This window comes from Mercenaria mercenaria, chromosome 17 (genome assembly GCF_021730395.1).
Source record: "Mercenaria mercenaria strain notata chromosome 17, MADL_Memer_1, whole genome shotgun sequence".
NCBI classification, from domain to species: domain Eukaryota; kingdom Metazoa; phylum Mollusca; class Bivalvia; order Venerida; family Veneridae; genus Mercenaria; species Mercenaria mercenaria.
In genome coordinates this window covers 26,905,313-26,927,972 of record NC_069377.1, presented here as the reverse complement: position 1 = coordinate 26,927,972, position 22,660 = coordinate 26,905,313, and the positions used below count along the sequence as shown (strand labels likewise).

At 35.3% G+C, this 22,660-nt stretch overlaps 1 protein-coding gene across 1 annotated transcript in view; it reads right to left on the bottom strand.

Moving 5' to 3' along the window:
- The window catches only part of LOC123535889 (doublecortin domain-containing protein 1-like), a 102,174-nt gene that overhangs the window by 4,367 nt on the left and 75,147 nt on the right, over positions 1-22,660 (bottom strand). Inside the window, exons 22-39 of the mRNA XM_053527725.1 lie at positions 22,209-22,296; positions 21,672-21,757; positions 21,015-21,182; positions 20,113-20,359; positions 19,423-19,573; positions 17,056-17,241; positions 16,386-16,577; positions 13,558-13,852; positions 12,794-12,947; positions 11,662-11,921; positions 9,703-9,871; positions 9,197-9,289; positions 8,744-8,887; positions 8,357-8,458; positions 7,941-8,077; positions 7,610-7,702; positions 6,889-7,038; positions 6,041-6,226 (exon numbers count right to left, since the gene is read on the bottom strand). Coding sequence (XP_053383700.1) covers positions 6,041-6,226; positions 6,889-7,038; positions 7,610-7,702; positions 7,941-8,077; positions 8,357-8,458; positions 8,744-8,887; positions 9,197-9,289; positions 9,703-9,871; positions 11,662-11,921; positions 12,794-12,947; positions 13,558-13,852; positions 16,386-16,577; positions 17,056-17,241; positions 19,423-19,573; positions 20,113-20,359; positions 21,015-21,182; positions 21,672-21,757; positions 22,209-22,296 — 2,901 coding nt within the window. The remainder of the gene's footprint in view (positions 1-6,040; positions 6,227-6,888; positions 7,039-7,609; positions 7,703-7,940; positions 8,078-8,356; positions 8,459-8,743; positions 8,888-9,196; positions 9,290-9,702; positions 9,872-11,661; positions 11,922-12,793; positions 12,948-13,557; positions 13,853-16,385; positions 16,578-17,055; positions 17,242-19,422; positions 19,574-20,112; positions 20,360-21,014; positions 21,183-21,671; positions 21,758-22,208; positions 22,297-22,660) is intronic.

Below are 22,660 nucleotides of genomic sequence, written 5' to 3'. Positions count from 1 at the left end.
GATGTTGTGAAAAAAAAAATGCTTTTTTAACAAGAGGACCATGATGGTCCTGAATCGCTCACCTCTTCCCACATGACCCAGTTTTGAGTATGACGTCCTTTTTTCTATTATTTGACATAGTGACCTAGTTTTTGAGCTCATGTGACCCAGTTTTGAACTTGACCTAGATATTATCAAGATAAAAATTCTGACCAATTTTCATGAAGATCCATTGAAAAATATGGTCTCTAGAGAGGTCACAAGGTTTTTCTATTATTTGACCTATTGACCTAGTTTTCGAAGGTACGTGACCCTGTTTTGAACTTTATATAGATATCATCAAGGTGAACATTCTCACTAATTTTCATGAAGATCTCATGAAAAATATGGCCTCTAGAGAGGTCACAAGGTTTTTCTATTTTTATACCTACTGGCCTAGTTTTTGACCGCACGTGACCCAGTTTTGAAACTGACCTAGATATCATCAAGGTGAATATTCAGATCAATTTTCATGAAGATCCATTAAAAAATATGGCCTCTAGAGAGGTCAAAAGATTTTAATAATTTTAGACTTACTGACCTAGTTTTTGATAGCAGTTGACCCAGTTTCAAATTTGACCTACATATCACAAAGATGAACATTCAGACCAACTTTCATACAGATCCCATGAAAAGTATGGCCTCTAGAGAGGTCACAAGGTTTTTCTATTATTTGACCTACTGACCTAGTTTTTTACGGCACATGACCCAGTTTCAAACTTGACCTAGATATCATCAAGATGAACATTCTGACCAATTTTTAGGGAGATCCATTCACAAGTATGGCCTCTAGAGAGGTCACAAGGTTTTTCTATTTTTAGACCTACTGACCTAGTTTTTGACCGCACATGACCCTGTTTCGAACTTGACCTAGATATCATCAAGATGAACATTCAGACCAATTTTCATATAGATCCCATGAAAAATATGGCCTTTAGAGAGGTCATAAGGTCTTTCTATTATTTGACCTACTGACCTAGTTTTTGATGGCATGTGACCCACTTTCGAACTTGACCTAGATATCATCAAGGTGAACATTCTGACCAACTTTCATACAGATCCCATGAAAAATATGGCCTCTAGAGAGGTCACAAGGTTTTTCTATTATTTGACCTACTGACCTAGTTTTTGATGGCACGTGACCCAGTTTCGAACTTGACCTAGATATCATCAAGATGAACATTCTGACCAATTTTCATGAAGATCTCATGAAATATATGGCCTCTAGAGTGGTCACAAGGTTTTTCTATTTTTAGCCCTACTGACCTAGTTTTTGACCGCAGGTGACCCAGTTTCGAACTTGACCTAGATATCATCAAGATGAACATTCTGAGCAACTTTCATACAGATCCCATGAAAAATATGGCCTTTAGAGAGTTCATAAGGTTTTTCTATTATTTGACCTACTGACCTAGTTTTTATCGGCACGTGACCCAGTTTCGAACTTGACCTAGATATCATCAAGGTGAACATTCTGACCAATTTTCATGAAGATCTTGTGAAATATTTGGCTTCTAGAGAGGTCACAAGGTTTTTCTATTTTTAGACCTACTGACCTAGTTTTTGAAGGAACGTGACCCAGTTTCGAACTTGACCTAGATATCATCAAGATGAACATTCTGACCAATTTTCATGAAGATCTTGTGAAATATATGGCCTCTAGAGAGGTCACAAGGTTTTTCTATTATTTGACCTACTGACCTAGTTTTTGACGGCACGTGACCCACTTTCGAACTTGACCTTGATACCATCAAGATGAACATTCTGACCAATTTTCATGAAGATCTCATGAAATATATGGCCTCTAGAGAGGTCACAAGGTTTTTCTATTTTTAGACCTACTGACCTAGTTTTTGATCGCACATGACCCAGTTTCGAACTTGACCTAGATATCATCAAGATGAACATTCAGACCAACTTTCATACAGATCCAATGAAAAATATGGCCTTTAGAGAGGTCACAAGGTTTTTCTAATATTTGACCTACTGACCTAGTTTATGACGGCACATGACCCAGTTTCAAACTTGACCTAGATATCATCAAGGTGAACATTCTGACCAATTTTCATGAAGATCTTGTGAAATATATGGCCTCTAGAGAGGTCACAAGGTTTTTCTATTTTTAGACCTACTGACCTAGTTTTGGACGGAACGTGACCCAGTTTTGAACTTGACCTAGATATCATCAAGGTGAACATTCTGACCAATTTTCATGAAGATCTTGTGAAATATATGGCCTCTAGAGAGGTCACAATGATTTTCTATTTTTAGACCTACTGACCTAGTTTTTGATGGCACGTGACCCAGTTTCGAACTTGACCTGGATATCATCAAGATGAACATTCTGACCAACTTTCATAAAGATCCCATGAAAAATGTGACCTCTAGAGTGGTCACAAGCAAAAGTTTACGGACGGACGGACGGACGACGGACGATGGACACCGCACGATCACAAAAGCTCACCTTGTCACTTTGTGACAGGTGAGCTAAAAAAAAAAAAAACGGTAAAAGCAAGCGTCGTTCGAGTTATAATTTGTGATTCCTCGAAGCCTGAAAATTACGGATGATTCTTTATATGATCGAACATAAAAAAAATGAATAAAGAAATAAATAAATACCCACAAATATTCATTGAGAAATGACAGTTGAAATAATGCAACCTAAAAGTATATACTTTTTCGCTCGTCGCTTTGCGGAAAATAATGCCATCTGCGGGATCAAACAATTTTACGGCTAATTGAGTTTATTCTCATTATTATCATTCTTATGTTTTATTACCATAAAATTATCATTAAACATTGTGCCAGAATTTCATTTAAATCTGTCAAAATTTAACAAAGATAAATATAAAAACATAGCTATGGAGCTATAAAGGGCGTTGAGTATATTCTTTATAAGTATGGTTCTAAACATTTGAGTGCGGAAACAAATTGCATTATAAATGATCGGGAACTGTTATAAAAAATACACTTCAGTAAAGACAGACGTACATAATTACTGCACAAAAATAACATGTAAGTATCATACCGAAATGAAAAACAAAAATTTCATAGAATTATTTTACACTTTCATACCGTGTGAACATTGTCACATCTTTGCGTCGTGACCGTGAACGCACACAACACTGCCTGAACAAAACTGGTAGAATTGTGGATTATATTATTGAAAAGAAACTAAAATATTTTCTTTTACATGTAAGATTAAACTCATGCACACCAGATCTTTGATTCTTACGTATGCGATATAACAATGCTCATGTGTGTATAAAAAAGTAAAATCATCTTAGTTGGTATCTATTTATTTATTTATTTATTTATTAATTTATTCATCTATTTATTTTGTTGTTAAACTTCGAGACTGTCTCTTGATCTATGGAATAAAGTGTTAATAATAACTCAATTATTTCGACAGCTAGTTTGTGATACTTTAGAAACTCCACAAAATTGTTTCAAAATCCAAATTTTCTTAATGTACATGTACATGTTTTCTGAAAATTAGCCCAAAATAATCTCGCTTTCAGCACAATAGTTTCTGTCTAAAATAGCTAAAATATTCATTTTTTTTACATCTTTATACTGAACACATATGCTATTTATGAGAAATAACTTTATTTTGATGCGTTTTGATTGCCTGGATGCGTATAAATGAGTAAAACCATTGTTAGAAAATGACAATAATATGTATTTATAAAATTATTTTTAAGAATTGTTCATATTTGTTGTTTAAATATGTGCATGATAAAATTTAGCATTTTATAAATGTTGTTTAGCCAAAACAATATCTGATGAGAGAATATGGTCATTTGTTTTGTTTTTAATTCAACAGTCTGTTGAAATGACTGTTCTACAAAGCTGCATGAAATTAACTTTGTTGCGTAGCTTCTTCAATTTACTTACAAAGAGTGCAAATTCCATACATATTAGCACATATTTGATATCATATGTCACTAATTAACAACAATATCCGAAGCAAAAAACTACGAAATCAATGTTATCTCTCAAAACATCTCTCGGTATTCAGGGTAGATTGACTTATCAGCCTCCTAAGTGGCTGAAAGATAAATATCAGCAGAGTAGAAGTGGAGAAAAAATGCTTTAGGGCAGAATGAGTTAACCAAGGTGGGGACGCGGAAAGACGCCGACTCCGGGTCGAGTAGGATAGCTCTCCCTATACTTCGTATAGTCAAGCTAAAAATCTTATTCATCTTTTGTACAATTTTACAGATGGGTAATGGCAATTTTACTGCTATCTATGCAAAACAATGGATGCATTTTAAGTGGCTGGTTGCATATCAGCCTAAATCCCCACCTCTTCCCATCCCAACCTCCTATTGCCAAGGGAGCAAACTCTTGTTAACTGACTTTGCTGTCTGAGTAAAATATATTCAAAACAAAAAGTGGAATCAATTAACAATTTTCATGAAGCCATATATAGGCATCATATCATTTTTTTTTTGTTTTGTTGAATTTTAAGTCACTCTGACATAATTTTAGATAATACAATGACTTTCCTGCTTTAATGGAGACTGTTACCTCACAAATGCTTCTCTCAACACTGTTTCTGGCATGGGCAGCCACCTGGGTAGAATGGTAACCTTTGATACCCAGATGGATGGCATCCTCACAGGATGACCTGATCTCGGCAAGGTGAAAGGCAAGTAATTCAACGTCAGGAATCCAAATCACTCGGGACACTGAGCCCCTCCCCCCCACCACCTTCTCCCCCATTTTCCCCTACCCATAATATTACACATGATGACCTTAGTGCAAGGTGAAGGGCAAGTAATTCAATGTCAGCAACCCGAACCATTCAGGACATCTAGCCCTGCAGCCCCTCCCCTATTTTCCCCTACTCATAACATTTTTGTATCATTTTGGTCTTATTTTCTATATCAAAACACATACAGCACAAGTTAATGTGGAATAAAACCCTTAACTGGTTAAATTTCACTGAGCAAAATTTGTTCTAATCTAGACTACTATACAATATAACGGAGAACAACACGTGATCACCACACAATGGCTTGGTACCTCAAACATACTCCCAGACAGAGATTTCATTATCTATTATCAAAGAAATAACATATTTAAGATGCATAGACTAACAGGTAACTTTCTGCAAGTTTACCTAAAAGATATGGATGTTTACTTCATGTTTCTCATAGAACCTCAGTTATGTAATGGCGGTCAGTTAACATAAATGTTTCGGCATCAATTCTGCCTTTTTTATTTACAATCTTACGACTTTTAGCCATAATAAATCGAAGAACATAGCATTATATGATGAAAAAAATCCCTACTGCCTGTGACGTTTTATTATGAAAAATCCCTACTGCATGTGGCATTTTATTATGAAAAATCCCTACTGCCTGTGGCATTTTATTATGACAAATCCCTACTGAATGTGGCATTTTATTATGAAAAATCCCTACTGTATGTGGTTTTTTATTATGAAAAATCCCTACTGCCTGTGGCATTTTATTATGAAAAATCCCTACTGCATGTGGCATTTTATTATAAAAAATCTGTACTGCCTGTGATTTTGAACCCAGATCACTCGGTTGTTAACCCAAACTGAATGCTCTAACCACTGAGCCAAACATCGACTCTCTGTCAGAGATTAACAGGCGCTTTATATATAAATGACTGTAGCACTTCCCCTGTTCAAATCCATTATTTATGATGACGTACAAGCAATTTTGGCTTAAGATATAGTCGGTATCCTGGACGAGACAAAACCTACAGAAAAATTACTCAATCTACAGGAACCGACATTTCCCGTACATAACTCAGTGGTAAAGAATGAATGATTACAGATATAATATCTTTGTCAATTCATTGCAAGAACAACTGGTATGCTAGAGGATATAACTCAATAATGTTTTGCAAGCTTTACTATCAAAACTGAGCTAAATTTACTTGTAGAGAAAAAAACTTCAACTTCAAACTTCAAAAAGAACAGATTTGATATGACTAAATTCCCAATCAATACACCTTGTCAATCAATTCTGTCAATACTTACATTAACTTTCGGGTTAGCTGGTGCTTCAACATGGACATCTGTAGATGTAGGACCATACTGTTTGTGTGCACGTGACCAGTTTGCCTTGATCTCTATATCCAGTCTACTAGATTGTCCCTGTTTGAATGGTTTACCAGTTGATACACAAACCAACTCATCCTTCTGTATTTTTGAGAATTTCGTTATCTAGGTAACAGAATGTGTTTCATGAGTAACATTAGCCCAGTCAGGTAGTTAAATGAATTTATTTTAAACAAAAATGTCTCTAAAAACACTGAATAAAAGAAAGTAAAAGAAATCAGAGGTATAATTATTTTGAATGTTATATTTTACATAAAAACAAATTAAAATCTTATGATAAATATAATTCTAACACAGCCAGATTTATTTTCCTACTTAACAAAAAAGACTGAAAGTGTGTATTAATATGCAATAAAATCACTGTTTGTATATCACAATTATTACGTCATAGTGTCAAAGATTAGGTGGTTGTTGTCAAATATGTAGACAATAATGCATGATATTGTGCAAGAGTCAAAATAATACATATCTTAACCACTGAGTGATTTTCTCTTGTAGAAAATCTGTTTTTGTTTTGCTCAGATGTGCATTATTATGACACTCTGCTCTGGCTACTCTTTCATGATATAATTCCTTCGCATCTGAACTTTTAACAATGATTTTAATCAATTCTGTGGGGGACTACTTTTCGTGGAATTTGCAATTGCATCAATCTGCAAATATCTGAGGTATATTCTTTCTTCAGAAAGTTCGTTTCACTGATTCTACTCACATACACTCAGAAAATGAAATATACTTTCATGTTAATGGTGAAAAATTTACCATACCTCTTTCCCCTCCATTGTGAAGAACCTTTTGGCAGGTTGCCAAAGATTGAGCCTCATTGTAGCACTATCAAGGAGTTGTTGGAAACTTTCACCCCAGATGTATGTAGCACGTTCAACAGATTCCCCATTAGGATAAGCAAGTATACGTTTCTGAAATAAAATTAAGGAAAAAATGGTAAGTTTGTAACCTAGTTAACTCCCAGTAATTCACAAACCCACTAGTCACCACCCCCACCCCCACAAAAAAAACAAAAAAACAGCTGGGTACAGTTTTGAATACTTGGGTTACTTCATTATTCAATATGTGGTTTTCAAACTGGCAGGTCTCGAGACTATCTGACCTTTGTACAACCTGATTTATAAAGTCAAATAGTTTTTTTGGGTTTCATGTTACACTAACACAGTTAAGGTCATATGGTGACTTTTTCAGCTTTTGATGAAGACCATTGAATGCTGAAATAAGCACTGATCCCGACAAGGGCGGGTACCTGGGTAGAACCAGTGACCTTTTGTAAACCAGCTGGATGGCTTCCTTACATGGAGCTTTCTACATGTAATGTTTGTAACCCATTTTAATGAGGGGCGATTGATTCAATGGCAGGTACCATAAATCTTAACAAAAATGTACATATCCACTGCATGCCTGAAACTAATATCTGTGTCATTTATGACAGCCGACCCATATATTCTGACATTAAGAAACTCGCAATTATCATCTTACAGTATCTCGTTGTTTGTAAAGGCTTTTACTCATGTCTAACACCAACGGAGTTGTTTTCTCTCTTTGGTATTTCTTCACTTCAGCAAGATGCTCCTAGAAATGACAAAAATATTTAAATATAATATATGTATAATGTAACATAAATGTATGCTTTATTTAAAGTGATGTATGATTAACAGACAACATGCATTACAAAGCTATTGCAGCACTAACAAGGAATCCAGAAACTGACCTGGGTTTAATTTACTTCCTAGTACAACCCTTTAAATAATGATTGCCAATAAAGGGACCTACCAACATCAGTTTTTATATATGATTACATTAAGCTTACCTGTAGTTTATGTACAGTGTCATGTTTTTGTTGTTCCTCAGCAGTTGGTTCCTCCCAATGACCTTCAACTATCACAGGTTTATTACTGTTCTTTGTACCCTTGTACTCTCCCGGGCTCAATTCATCCAGTCTTCTTCCTAAAGAAAAAAGATACATCCAGATAATATCATGTTGCAACATTCCTTTTGTATGAGCTGGTTCGATTCAAAGAATATTTGTTTTTGTAAAATCAAGTAATAACCAATCAGATTCTGGAGTTTATGAGTTATCTCCCTTTTAAGCTTCATGACCTTGAACTCTGGTATCTGCTGAAATTCTCAATATATCTTAATGGTTTTCTTGTTTTGTCTGTCTAATTTATTTGTGTTTAATATACAAGTTTCAACAAGCAAGTTTACATTCTTACAAACGAATACCTTTCATTTGCCGGAGTACATGTTTCTCAATGTCCAACTCGACTGACACGGCTGACCTGAATGCCCTCTTCTTCTTTCTGTTCTCCATCTTGGACTCAACAACTACAAAAATTATAACACTTGTTTAAAATATCCTTACCCACATTTCAAAAATTAAGTTGAACAACCTAATTTTTGCAATTTTACAGAATCAGTGTGGAATTGTATTATAATATTATAAACTATTTTTAACTGATTGATCCAACTAATTTATTACAGTTTTTTTTCAATATATAAACTATTCATCAATCTAAATGTCAAGGAGGGTTGTAGTCTGTCACTGTATAATATGGTTACTATGGTTACAATGATTATGACAAGGTGATAAAAATCAACGTTTATACGAACCTTCTGGTGGAACAAATGGTTTGCCGCTGGATACCCATATTTCTATCGGATAGCGAAGGATAGTTTCCTCTGATGGTAGACGTACTTGACTAAGCAAATATTCTCTTTGTCGAGATGTCTTATCTGCCTCCTTATCGTCTGTTTCTATTTATAAAACATAACATCATCTGTTTCTAATAGAACACAACTCAATTGCTCAAAAACAAATAAAAGCTTTTCTCAAATTTTAGTATTCATTTCTGATTATCAGCAAATTTAACTTTCAAAACACGTTTTTAGTCAATGATCATGTAAAAGATTCACAATGTAAATGTCAAAGGTCAGTCCATTTCTGCTGAAATATGACTACTGGGAGAAATGATGAATGCATATCTGCATAGATCTTGATTCTATAAGCATTGTTATGTTCTTCAGACCTGTACTAGTATAATGTCATGCTAAGACCATAATTACCTCCTTTGTCTGGCCCCTCTCCCACATCATCTTGCCCCTCCCCTTCCTTTTCCTGTCCTTCCCCTTCACCTCGCTGCAGGTTTTCATCCTCATCTGAAAAAATAATGTATTTGATAATCAAAATGTCCAAACAAGATGCTTAGCAAGTGCATTGGTTTTTCATGCGCTTCACAGAAAAACTGGATTTACTGATGTTAAGAAAAAAATTTCAATTTATAAAATTTACTTTCTTAACATGTTTATCTTGAAAATTGTTATCACTGGGAAAAATTTCTAATCTCCTCAACAAAATAGCTGATAAATAAACTATAACCCCATTTCACTACATATACTTAATAATTAAGCAATGTTTTGAATAGATTTTTTTTCTTTTTACCCTCCTGGTTCTTCGCTACCTGGAGATTTTAAGTGATATTTTGTGTCCACCCTCCAAGGTCTCTGTAATTTGTCAAATTCTTCGAAGATTCCAATCCAACTTAAACTTAATTGAAATTAGCAGCTCTTACCTTGTTTACCCTGGTATAGTTTTTCCAGATGATCCGCCATCAAGGTTTTGTAGTTCTGTATCGCCCAATCAATGAGGTCCTCTATCTCAACAACCATTGTACCGTCCTCCGTGTACATACGTACTGCCGCCTGGTTTAGTCCTAGTCGCAGAGTACACTGGTTCAGTATCTGTGAAATAAATACACAGAAATGTTTTATCTTACCAACTGCTTAACCAAATTACCTATCATATTTATCCTTCTATAAGATAATCTTTCTATATCACGGGTTCCTTTAATAACTTCAAAATCAGCAAAATTTTGCAAACTCATTATGTCTAGCTTTTATTCTTATAGGTGAGTAATATGGTACATGTATATCAAAATATTTAGGTTGAGCAGCCTATCATTCCTATGATACAGACAGTTTAAATATAAAATTTTTGCAAAGGCCGGCATTATGAAGACAAGAGCTGTCTGATGACAGCACGCTCGACTATTCAAAAAATTGATTGAAGAATGGGGTCAAAATATTTCCACGGATATTCAGACAAAAGAAATAAATAGATTAGACAAACAATGTTCCTGTATTACTTTGATTTCGATAAGTCTTGCACTAAATGGCAATATATGAGCCAATTTCAAAGTCCAAAAAGGGCCATAATTCAGTCAAAATAGTTATGTACTCTTGCCTACAGATGGAAATCATAATAATAAACAAGTGTTCAAAGTTTAAAAGCCATATGTCAAATAGTTTTGACAAAACATGGACTTGTATGAAAACAGAACCAATTTCAAAGTCCAAAAAGGGCCATAATTCAGCCAAAATAGATGATAGAGTTATGTTCTCTTTCCTACAGATAGAGACTATTATACTAAACAAGTGATAAAAGTTTCAAAGCCATATGTCAAACACTTTACAAAAAATATGAACTGGTACGAAAAACTTAACCAAGATTTCTAAGTCAAAAGGGGCCATAATTCAGCAAAAATCCTTGATGGAGTTATGTACTCTTGCCTATAACTGGACATGGTGATGGTAAACAGGTGTTGAAAGTTTCAAAGCTTTATCTCAAAAGACTTTGTCAAAATATGAACTGGTACTTAATATTAACCCAGATTTCTAAGTCAAAAAGGGCCATAATTCAGCCAAAATCCTTGATGGAGTTATGTGCTCTTGCCTATAACTGGACATAGTGATGGTAAACAAGTGTTGAAAGTTTCAAAGCTTTATCTCAAAAGACTTTGTCTAAATATGAACTGGTACGAAAAACTTAACCAAGATTTCCAAGTCGAAAGGGGCCATAATTCAGCCAAAATCCCTGATGGAGTTATGTGCTCTTGCCTATAACTGGCCATGGTGATGGTAAACAAGTGTTGAAAGTTTCAAAGCTTTATCTTAAAAGACTTTGTCAAAATATGAACTGGTACGAAAAACTTAACCATGATTTCTAAGTCAAAAGGGGCCATAATTCAGCCAAAATCCTTGATGGAGTTATGTGCTCTTGTCTATAACTGGCCATGATGATGGTAAACAAGTGTTGAAAGTTTCAAAGCTTTATCTCAAAAGACTGGACTGGTACGAAAAACTTAACCAAGGTGTGACACCGACGCCGACGCCGTGGTGAGTAGGATAGCTCTACTTATTCTACGAATAGTCGAGCTAAAAAGTGTAGGAAACAGAATGTGACTATCATATGTATATTACTACAGTCTAGTCCTGAGAAGAATTTGCTCCCATAGGTCAGTTTCTACTTAGTCCTGAGAAGAATTTGCTACCATACGTCAGTTTCTACTAAGGCCAAAAAAAAATCACTTAAGATTAAATTATAGATTATCTCCCCTCAATTATTTACTCCATCATACTCAAGTCATATATTATCTCCCCTTAATTACACAAAACCTCGTATTAATTCCCTATGCCCCTAAATTACAAAAATTATAGTAAAAGCACTGATATATAAGCTTTTAAATACTTACACCAATTATGCTGGAACCACAAATTATCTCCCCTGGTCTCATCCTACCCTCTCCATTCTTGTATGCTAGCACTTTTACAGTCTGCACTGTCTTTGCTACATTAATTTCCTTCGTTATCACCCTTGCACTGGTCTCCTCAGACAGTTTAGCCAATTTTTCCTCCCATTCTTGCAATGTAAGTTCATACTCGTGTGCAGACAGATCCACTTTACCATTAACAACATTGAAACTACCAATCTGCTGTAGTCCTAACTTCTTTGCTGAAATGTTACGAGAATTAAAGAATGAGACATCAGTTTAAAACACTGTTTTGACATTTAGCACCGTAAGTTAAAGACCGTTTTCACCTGTCTATCGTTTTGAATACCAGAGGTCTGTCACGGTTCCCTGGTTGAAACTCTGGTACATTTTAATAGGTATTTTTAGATTCAATAATTTTTTCTGCCAATCTGAGTTTTTTCTTTAATAAATCTTTGCAAAACTCCTTCACCAGTCAAAGCATCTGTGAAAAGCATGGCCATGAATGCATCAATCTAAAATTTGACACCGATTTACAGAGAATATTTTCGTTTCTTGAAGTAAATTTCGGAACATGTGAACCTTAAATCAAAGTAGAGACTGGTTCTGACTAAGATCTTAACAATTTTTCTATTTAACGTAGTGGATCCATAACAACAATCAGAAACTTCTATGCAAATTATGTATTCTTGTTCGCTTTTTTCGGCAGTTCTTGGCTATTAACGTAGCTCAACAATCACATGGCTTTGCAAGTTTCGAAATAATAATGGAATTGTATGCGGAAATATGTAATAGAGCAAAACCAGCTCATCGCCTTTACAGGTCCAATACCTTAAAACTGAGGAGATAGAGCAGATCTACTCTGAATAAAACACAATCATTATATAGATTATAATAAAGTTTAAACTGTAAGTTAACAGTTTCAGACAACCACATTACTGTTACATACCTAGACAGAGATTATATCATGTTTAAAATCCATTTCAAGTCTTATCGTATTTACTTAAAACATATCTAAATCTGAAATGGTTTACCCTATCTTACATAATGAAAATGGAAGCCATAGAAATAACAATATTACAATTCTGGATCTGTACAAGGAACAATGACTCACCATTGCCCATTGCACAAGAAAACTGTGTATTTTCTGGTAGTTTTGAAATCTTATATCTGCCTCTCATAGCACGTGCACAAGACATGCAAACCTTGATGCGTTTCAATGTAGCCCTGTCAGTTGATGTTTGCATTGGGACATCAGCTGTATAGCCCTACAAGACAAATGATATCATGGTGAATGATTTAGTGATTATACGTCACACCAACATAATTCAACTCATTTGATGACTTTTCTGCTGGTAATAGCACAGGAAGACCCAGAATGTCTCTTTGGGCATTATTTTGGGCAAAGCAGGCACCAGTGTAGAACCCCATACTCTTGCCTACTTAACTAGGTATTACAAGATCATCTTATCTTTTCTCTTCTCTAATGTACCGACAAGCTACATATGCACATTGTGATGTTATATTATGACATCATATGCTGTATGTGTGATTTATATGTTTGAAAATTATGCAATGAGATAAATAATAGGCAAGAAAAATGATCTTTCTTGTCTAAGTAGGAAAGGTGTTTTCCTAACCCTTGGATTAACACACATAAAAACCCTTGCTATCACTTGATTTTCCATTCTTCAATGTCTGTTGAGGTGGAAAAAGCCTATGTTACACATATAGGCATGTAAGATCCACAGAGTCATTATCTTTTGTCAAAACTATTTCAAGTGGAGTTTAGAACCACAGAGGTCAGGGGCAAGCAATTCAACAAATAATGTCTGGTAGTGCATTCATCAAATTTTAAAGTACACAATTTATACATACTGGCTGGTCAATCTTTGAAGTGTTTGCAATAGCGTATGTACAGACATCGGCCTTGTTGGCAGCGGTTATCTCCTTGTCCGGAAGATCTGCGTAAAATGCATGAATAAATCCAGTTTCAGCATCGTATCTCCATCTTTGGTGAGCTTTACCAAACTCGTTAGTTCTACGACTCTGCAACGTAACCTTGCACCCAAAGAAGGTCAAAGGTCGACCTTCCTCATCTTCCGCAAAAGGTTCATTATTTGGCATGGAAACTGTGAGCACTGCTTGTTGACTATGTCTAGGACGAATTTCTCTGTAACAGAATGACCTTTATTTTTTCATTCTGTTCACTTGCAAATTCTAACATACAAATAATATATAGGTATTGTTATACACATACATTTCCGTATATACAATTCCTTTGTAACTGCAGTGGTTAAACATTTATTAATGTCACATGCTACATGATGGCACAATTCTTAAAACAGCCCCACAACCTTAAAAATAGCACATAATTCTAAAAAAAAAAAATCTTACATTACAAATATGTTAAAGACATATACATGTATACAATATCATGAATATCCAACTGATATACTTGCAACATTATTCAAAACTAGAGATGCTTTTGAGAAAAGCGCATGTCTCCCACAACTGCCCCTATGAACAAGAGCACCGCCTTGCGGGTGCTGACGCTCATCTGATTTTTTTTGTATAATAGAAATATTGTCCTACCCATGATTTTATAAGTCTAAAAAGGGCCATCATTCTTGCAAAAAGCAGGATAGAGTTATGTTTCTTGATGTACAGTGTCCACTTATGATGGTGAAAAACTGTTGCAAGTTTTAAAGCAATAGCTTTGATAGTTTATGAGAAAATGTGACTTAAACATAATATTCAACCAAGAAAATGATTTTTCTAAGTCCAAAAGGGGCAATAATTATTGCAAAAAGCAGGATGGAGTTATGTTGCTTGCTGTACAGGGTCAGCTTATGATGGTGAACAAGTGTTGCAAGTTTCAAAGCAATAGCTTTGATAGTTTAAGAGAAAAAGTTTACCTAAACATAAAACTTAACCAAGAAATCTGATATTTTCTAAGTCCAAAAGGGGCCATAAATCTTGCAAAAAGCAGGATGGAGTTATGTTTCTTGCTGTACAGGGTCAGCCTATGATGGTGAACAAGTGTTGCAAGTTTTAAAGCAATAGCTTTTATAGTTTAGGATAAAAGCTGACCTAAACATAAAACTTAACCAAGAAAACTGATTTTCTAAGTCCAAAAGGGGCAATAATTCTTGCAAAAAGCAAGATGGAGTTATGTTTCTTGATGTACAGGGTCAGCTTATGATGGTGAACAAGTATTCCAAGTTTCAAAGCAATAGCTTTGATAGTTTACGAGAAAAGTTGACCTAAACATAAAACTTAACCAAGAAATCTGATATTTTCTAAGTAAAAAAGGGGCCATAAATCTTGCAAAAAGCAAGATGGAGTTATGTTTCTTGCTATACAGGGTCAGCTTATGATGGTGAACAAGTATTCCAAGTTTCAAAGCAATAGCTTTGATAGTTTTGGAGAAAAGCTGACCTAAACATAAAACTTAACCAGGCAACGCCGACGCCGACGCCGACGCCGACGCCGACAACCGCTCAAGTGATGACAATAACTCATCATTTTTTTTCAAAAAATCAGATGAGCTAAAAATGTTAGTTTCTCTAGATGTTTTAGACGAGTCGATCCAATTAGATGGTCTGGATGAGTGAATCCAATAAGTAATTCAAGGGCCATAAATCAAAAGTGCCTAGGCAGATTTGGCTAGTTATCGAACTTGGGTAAGGTCTTATGGCCAAACACATTTTGTTCACGTTTGGTGAAGATCGGATGAGAAATGTTCGACTTAGAAAGCGGACAAGAGTAAACAGACGGATTTGTTCGGTAATTCAAGGGCCGTAACTCTAAAATGCCTATACCGATGTGGCTAGTTATCGAACTTGGCCGAGGTCTCATGGTCAAACACATTTTGTTCAAGTATGGTGAAGATCGGATGAGAAATGTTCGACTTAGAGTGCGGACAAGTGTAAAAAGGCCGATTTTTCGATAATTCAAGGGCTGTAACTCCAAAATGCCTAGACCGATTTGGCTAGTTATCAAACTTGGCCGAGGTCTCATGGTCAAACACATTTTGTTCAAGTTTGGTGAAGATCGGATGTGAAATGTTTGACTAAGAGTGCGGACATGAGTAAAAAGGCCAATTTTTCGATAATTCAAGGGCCGTAACTCCAAAATGCCTGGACCGATTTGGCTAGTTATTGAACTTGGCCAAGGTCTCATGGTCAAACACATTTTGTTTTAGTTTGGTGAAGATTGGATGAAAAATATTCGAATTAAGAGTGCGACAAGAGTAAAAAGACCGATTTTTGGTAATTCAAGGGCCATAACTCCAAGACACCTGGCCCGATTTGGCTAGTTATCGAACTTGGCCGAGGTCTTATGGTCAAACACATTTTGTTTAAGTTTGGTGAAAATCGGATGAGAAATGTTCGACTTAGAGTGCGGACAAGCTTTGTGACAGACACACACACAGACTGGAGTAAATCAATATGTCTCCCACACCACTGTGTGGTGGGAGACATAAATATATATTATGGTCTCCAAATAATCATGTTTTTGTAATCAGATTTGTAATGTTATAAGCATTATCGCACATTTTCTCATTTATATTTTCAGTACAGTACAGTTTCAGTACAGTAAAATATCACATGTACCTCAAGATGTCAATATCATCCCCAAATGCATGTGACATGTACATACTGTATAACTCACAAAGACCATTAAGTGTGACAAACATTTACCCATTTTCTCTCATAAGCCACTGCTGGTATATATCGTCTGGTCTTCTCTTTACTAGATGAACTTCGACAATACGTCCCTCAGGCTCTGACACACCTAGCACCAGCTGGCGGTTATTTGCCAGCGCAATATAACCATCTTCATACACAAACCTCTGTAGCGTATCTCGTGAAATCTTTGTTACTGCTTTAGGTCTAAAAGGATGTAAAAATATTAACTTATATAATCTCAAATATATTCCTGGTAATGTTTTTGTTCCTAAAACACTTTGACTGCCCAAGAAGTACATTGCCTGGAGACCGTTAATTTAAGAATAAACTGTACCAGTAAATGTTCAAATTTTTAGCAAGCATTTAACAACTGCAAAATACAAAAAAAAGAGATCCATTTGCATATTCAGTCATAATCTCTACATAATTTTCTGTTTAGTGCCATTTTTTCAAGTTTTTCAGGTATATAAGGGCTGATGTTTCTTATTCTCCACATGTAACTGCCAATTTCTTCATATTCAGAGGCGGAGGTCGATCAATTTCCAACAAATTGTCTTCAATCAACTCACTCGCTTGTGGATCAAACTCATGACCCATGATCCTGAAATCTGTGCTCTCCCTACTGAGCTAAACTGGTGGGCTCATACCCAACAATTTAGCTTTTCACTTAATGAAGACTTACTTGTATTTCTCATACATCTCCCTGTCAGTAAACTTATTTGCCTCAGGATCATTGTCAAAACTGTTATTAACGTTAACAAGTCGTTCCCACGGCCACTTCAGATTGTTCAAACGCTGTTCAGATTTATCATGCGATTTCAGGTGGAACTTGAACCTTTTTTCAGTGTCGTCCATCTCCTCCACATTCCTGGTAATACAAATAAATACAATGAAGACAAACACCAGAAATTAAGTATTATTTCATATAAATCATTCCTTGATAAAAATCATTCCTCACTAAAACTCAGATTCTAAGTACTTTAATTGGGAAAAATATGTGCCTTGAGCAGAGTTAATCCCTTTAAGCTATTTTACTACTTTTAAAATTTTGCAAAAATTTTGTTCTTTATATACATATGAATAGATCTGATTTTCAATAAATGGTGCTGAACTCTTTGGCAACATTAGCTCAATATAATTTCCCCCAAATTCGTACTTTATACACCATTTAAATCTTTTAACGACATGGTAACATTATAACCATGTGATGAGTAGAAGATGTTCATGAAGCTGTTTTAACTGCTTATTCTAAGATACTTTTCATAAACAAGAGGACCATGATGGTCCTGAATCCCTCACCTCTTTCCACATTACCCAGTTTTGAGTATGACGTCGTTTTTTCTATTATTTGACATAGTGACCTAGTTTTTGAGCTCATGTGACCCAGTTTTGAACTTGACCTAGATATTATCAAGATAAAAATTCTGACCAATTTTCATGAAGATCCATTGAAAAATATGGTCTCTAGAGATGTCAAAAGATTTTAATAATTTTAGACCTACTGACCTAGTTTTTGACCGCAGTTGACCCAGTTTCAAACTTGACCTAGATATCATCAAGATGAACATTCAGACCAATTTTCATACAGATCCCATGAAAAGTATGGCCTCTAGAGAGGTCACAAGGTTTTTTTATTATTTGACCTACTGACCTAGTTTTTTATGGCATGTGACCCAGTTTCAAACTTGACCTAGATATCATCAAGGTGAACGTTCTGACCAATTTTCATGAAGATCTTGTGAAATATATGGCCTCTAGAGAGGTCACAAGGTTTTTCTATTTTTAGACCTACTGACCTAGTTTTTGATGGCACGTGACCCAGTTTCGAACTTGACCTAGATATCATCAAGATGAACATTCTGACCAATTTTTATGGAGATCCATTCATAAGTATGGTCTCTAGAGAGGTCACAAGGTTTTTCTATTTTTAGACCTAATGACCTAGTTTTTGACCGCACATGACCCTGTTTCGAACTTGACCTAGATATCATCAAGATGAACATTCAGACCAATTTTCATACAGATCCCATGAAAAATATGGCCTTTAGAGAGGTCACAAGGTTTTTCTATTATTTGACCTACTGACCTAGTTTTTGATGGCATGTGACCCACTTTCAAATCTGACCTAGATATCATCAAGATGAACATTCAGACCAATTTTCATACAGATCCCATGAAAAATATGGCCTCTAGAGAGGTCACAAGGTTTTTCTATTATTTGACCTACTGACCTAGTTTTTGACCGCACGTGACCCACTTTCGAACTTGACCTAGATATCATCAAGGTGAACATTCTGACCAATTTTCATGAAGATCTCATGAAATATATGGCCTCTAGAGAGGTCACAAGGTTTTTCTATTTTTAGACCTACTGACCTAATTTTTGATCGCACATGACCCAGTTTCGAATTTGACCTAGATATCATCAAGATACAAATTCAGACCAACTTTCATACAGATCCCATAAAAAATATGGCCTCTAGAGAGGTCACAAGGTTTTTCTATTATTTGACCTACTGACCTAGTTTTTGACGGCACGTGACCCAGTTTCGAACTTGACCTAGATATTATCAAGGTGAACATTCTGACCAATTTTCATGAAGATCTTGTGAAATATATGGCCTCTAGAGAGGTCACAAGGTTTTTCTATTTTTAGACCTACTGACCTAGTTTTTGAAGGCATGTGACCCAGTTTCGAACTTGACCTAGATATCATCAAGGTGAACATTCTGACCAAGTTTCATGAAGATCTTGTGAAATATATGGCCTCTAGAGAGGTCACAAGGTTTTTCTATTTTTAAACCTACTGACCTAGTTTTTGACGGCACGTGACCCAGTTTCGAACTTGACCTAGATATCATCAAGATGAACATCCTGACCAACTTTCATAAAGATCCCATGAAAAATGTGACCTCTAGAGTGGTCACAAGCAAAAGTTTACGGACGGACGCACGCACGGACGACGGACACCGCGCGAGCACAAAAGCTCACCTAGTCACTTTGTGACAGGTGAGCTAAAAATGTATAAAATGACTACAGAAAATCTTACTGTAATTGAGGGTTGGAATCGACACTTGGTGGTTTTCCTGAGGCCATACTCTGTCTTTCTATTTCTACGTCATCATCATCCTTGGACCACTGTCGGTTCACGATGACAGGTACACCCGGAGCCATACTCGGATCCACTTGCAGAACATATTCTACATTATAAAAATCAAATACAAATTATGATTTCTTCACCTGTGATACCTAGGCCCTACATTCAACAACATTCCAAACTATTCACTGGGAAATGAAGCACAAAAGTTGTATAAAGGTTTTTTCAAAGGGATCAAATATGGACTGTTAAAGTTAATTTGCAAATAAATCTCAACTTATAAGTGAATGTTAAAGTCCAAATTGATTTCTTTTGAAGAATTTATATATAGCCGTCACACATCATATCCACATAAAGTCTACTGATCCGCATCATCATTTGTGATTTGCATATTCTTTAAGATGTTACCCAAGCATACTTTGGAACATGACGCTAAATCATTTACTATTCTAACAGTCTATGTTAAAAGCATTTGATCATTTCAGAGATCTATAACTTGAGATGTTTGCAGCATTTGATTAGTTATAATGTTTAACAATGTAAAAAAGAAAAACTATAGATGCCTCTGACCTCCAAACACTTTAATCATGTCCATGTTTTTCATACCTATATGGTGACCACTCATCCTAAGTATATACTTACTTTCGGGGTTTCTCAGCGCAGCATACTGTCTCATCTTGGCAACATCCTGAGATATCTGAGACAACAGGTATCGTCGTTGCTGTTCCATTTTGGTGAGATGAGGGTCGGTCCAGATCTCTCCACATGATACATACACCAGCTGGTCACGTTTCAATGTTTTCAATGAGAAATGTTCGTTACCGTTCTCATCAAACAGTCGCCGCCCAGCAAATGGAAGACTGAGTAGTGATGTGCAATGGTCGAGGAACTGATGAAAGATTAAATACATTGAACACATAAAATGTTTAGTGTATAAATAACTCATTTGTTTATACTGTTTTGTTAACATGCTTTCTAAGCATCATGTAACAGATATCATGAATCAATTTACAGAGAATCTATTTTTCTGAGGTGACCTTCAAATCATACAAGGCCTTAAAGTCAGCACAAGAAAAATTATTTTTTTTTACAAATTTGTCAGAGGTTTATACAAAAGCCCAGATTACTTCTATATTTTTAAAATGCTGTGTTTGGTAAGAAATGAAAGTAAGCCTTTCTCACGTTTAAGATAGGTAACTGAAATTAATTTATTGTAAAACAGAATTAACTTTTAGCCTTCAACTAACAATCCCTGTATAAGCATGTCAGTTAGGTTTAGGTGTAAAATTTCTTGAAAAATCAAAGTGTAACAAATTTAGAATAATTCACTGGCTGTGGGACAGTATCATAAAATCCACCTCAAGGATAACCTCATAGGTGGTAACAAAGCTAAATGAAATCTTTTACAACACGTGACTCATCTTATACCCTCTTAGGAGTAAAATGAGATTTTTAAAGGAATTGCATAAACACCAGAAATTCCGGTTTGGTATATAAGAAATGAATTCAAATTTGCATGAATAACTCGTAAGATAAAATCGTACCATGCTGAATTCGAGTTCCCTGACAGAGAGATCTCGACAGTGAAGATTAACATCAAGTTCTATGTTATCTGTTGTGTTATCTTGTTGCGACATCATTGCTTCTTCCTGTTGACGCCGACGGTTCTTCTTGTCTGGTTTTGGTGGCTTTTTAGATAGATCTTTCATGAACTAAAAAATAAATACAACTACATTTATACACAACTGTGATATACAAATCTTTTGGCACTTATTCCCATTTTTCTGAAATTATTTTAAAATGTTTTCCCATAGTCTTCTCTTGTAAAAAAAAGTATCAATATTTGAAAACGTAACACCAAAAAAATCAAACTGTGAAAATGGCTTATTATTTTATCATTTTCAAATTCTGTAAAGTTAGACAGGAACCTTAAATGTGATACTGGACATGAGACATCATTTTCAACATCATCTTAATATGTGCTGTTGCATTAACAAGTTTATTCACATCAATAATTTCAATTTTACTCAAGAGCAGAGCTAACAAAAGTGTACATGCATATGGAACAAAAGATTATTAACTTTGCATCGAGAAATAGGCTCTCCGTTTTTTCACAGAACGATATGGTACTTCTTAAGTCACAAGTTATTTCTGCATGCAGAAATCAAGTCTATACAAATCTGTTGATTTATAACTCTTACATTAGTGAGATTTGGACCAACCACTGGGACAGCCATCTGCAGGTTCCTCTCTCCGTTCCGCACCACCAGTAATCTAAGGGGAGTCACTGTAACAGATATATTTCAGTTAATAATTTATCAAAATAAACTCAATAAGAATTGACAACTTGTAAATTCTTTTTTCAACGCATTTTACTAGCCTGACTTAGACTGCTGTTGGCTCTTTTAGTCCTTTGGGGTCGCGAATCCATTCAGTTTATTTTACAAAGGAGTTCCGCTCAAACTGGTGCTAGGGGGTTTTAGCAGTGGTTTTGCATCATTCAATACCTCTTATGAACTGACTTAACTAAACCATGTCTGCTTTTTAACTTGCTTGGCAGAATTCTATGCTCCTAAAGGATTAACTTGCAGATTTAATCAATACAGAAATGGAAGTCAACACAATTTTGGTATCTGTATTCAATTAATCAATGTTTTCAAACATATCTTGTATTATTTCGTTTACAAATTGCAAGAAAAGGGTTACTCTAAGTTACTCTGAATAATTATAAAACATACTTCCAAATAGGCCGTCTTCTGCTTGTTCCTTCTTATGTAATTTTGGAGCAAACGGCAGAATGTACCCCTCCATAGGCCAGTCGTATTCCTGATAAAAATGTTTACAACAGACAATGTATCAAAAGACCACACAAGTGACTGTCCAAAAGTGTTCTCTTAATAAACCGATTCAAGAGAGACAAGTAGAATGTTGAACTGTTGATAAACCATTGTATAAATTAACTTTTAAAATGTGATAAAAAAAAATTTCTAGATCTGGCAAACATTTCTCAAAGTCAAATGACTGTGACGATAGTATGTTTGCTTAACTGCTAGAAAGGTCACTTTGTATACATTTGCCATTGGATAGTAACTGTTTCTGGAAGTTTTATACAATCGTTTAAAAGGTACAATTCATAGTAACACCAGTTTGCCTGATGAGGCCAATTTTATTACTGCTAGTCTTGTACAGA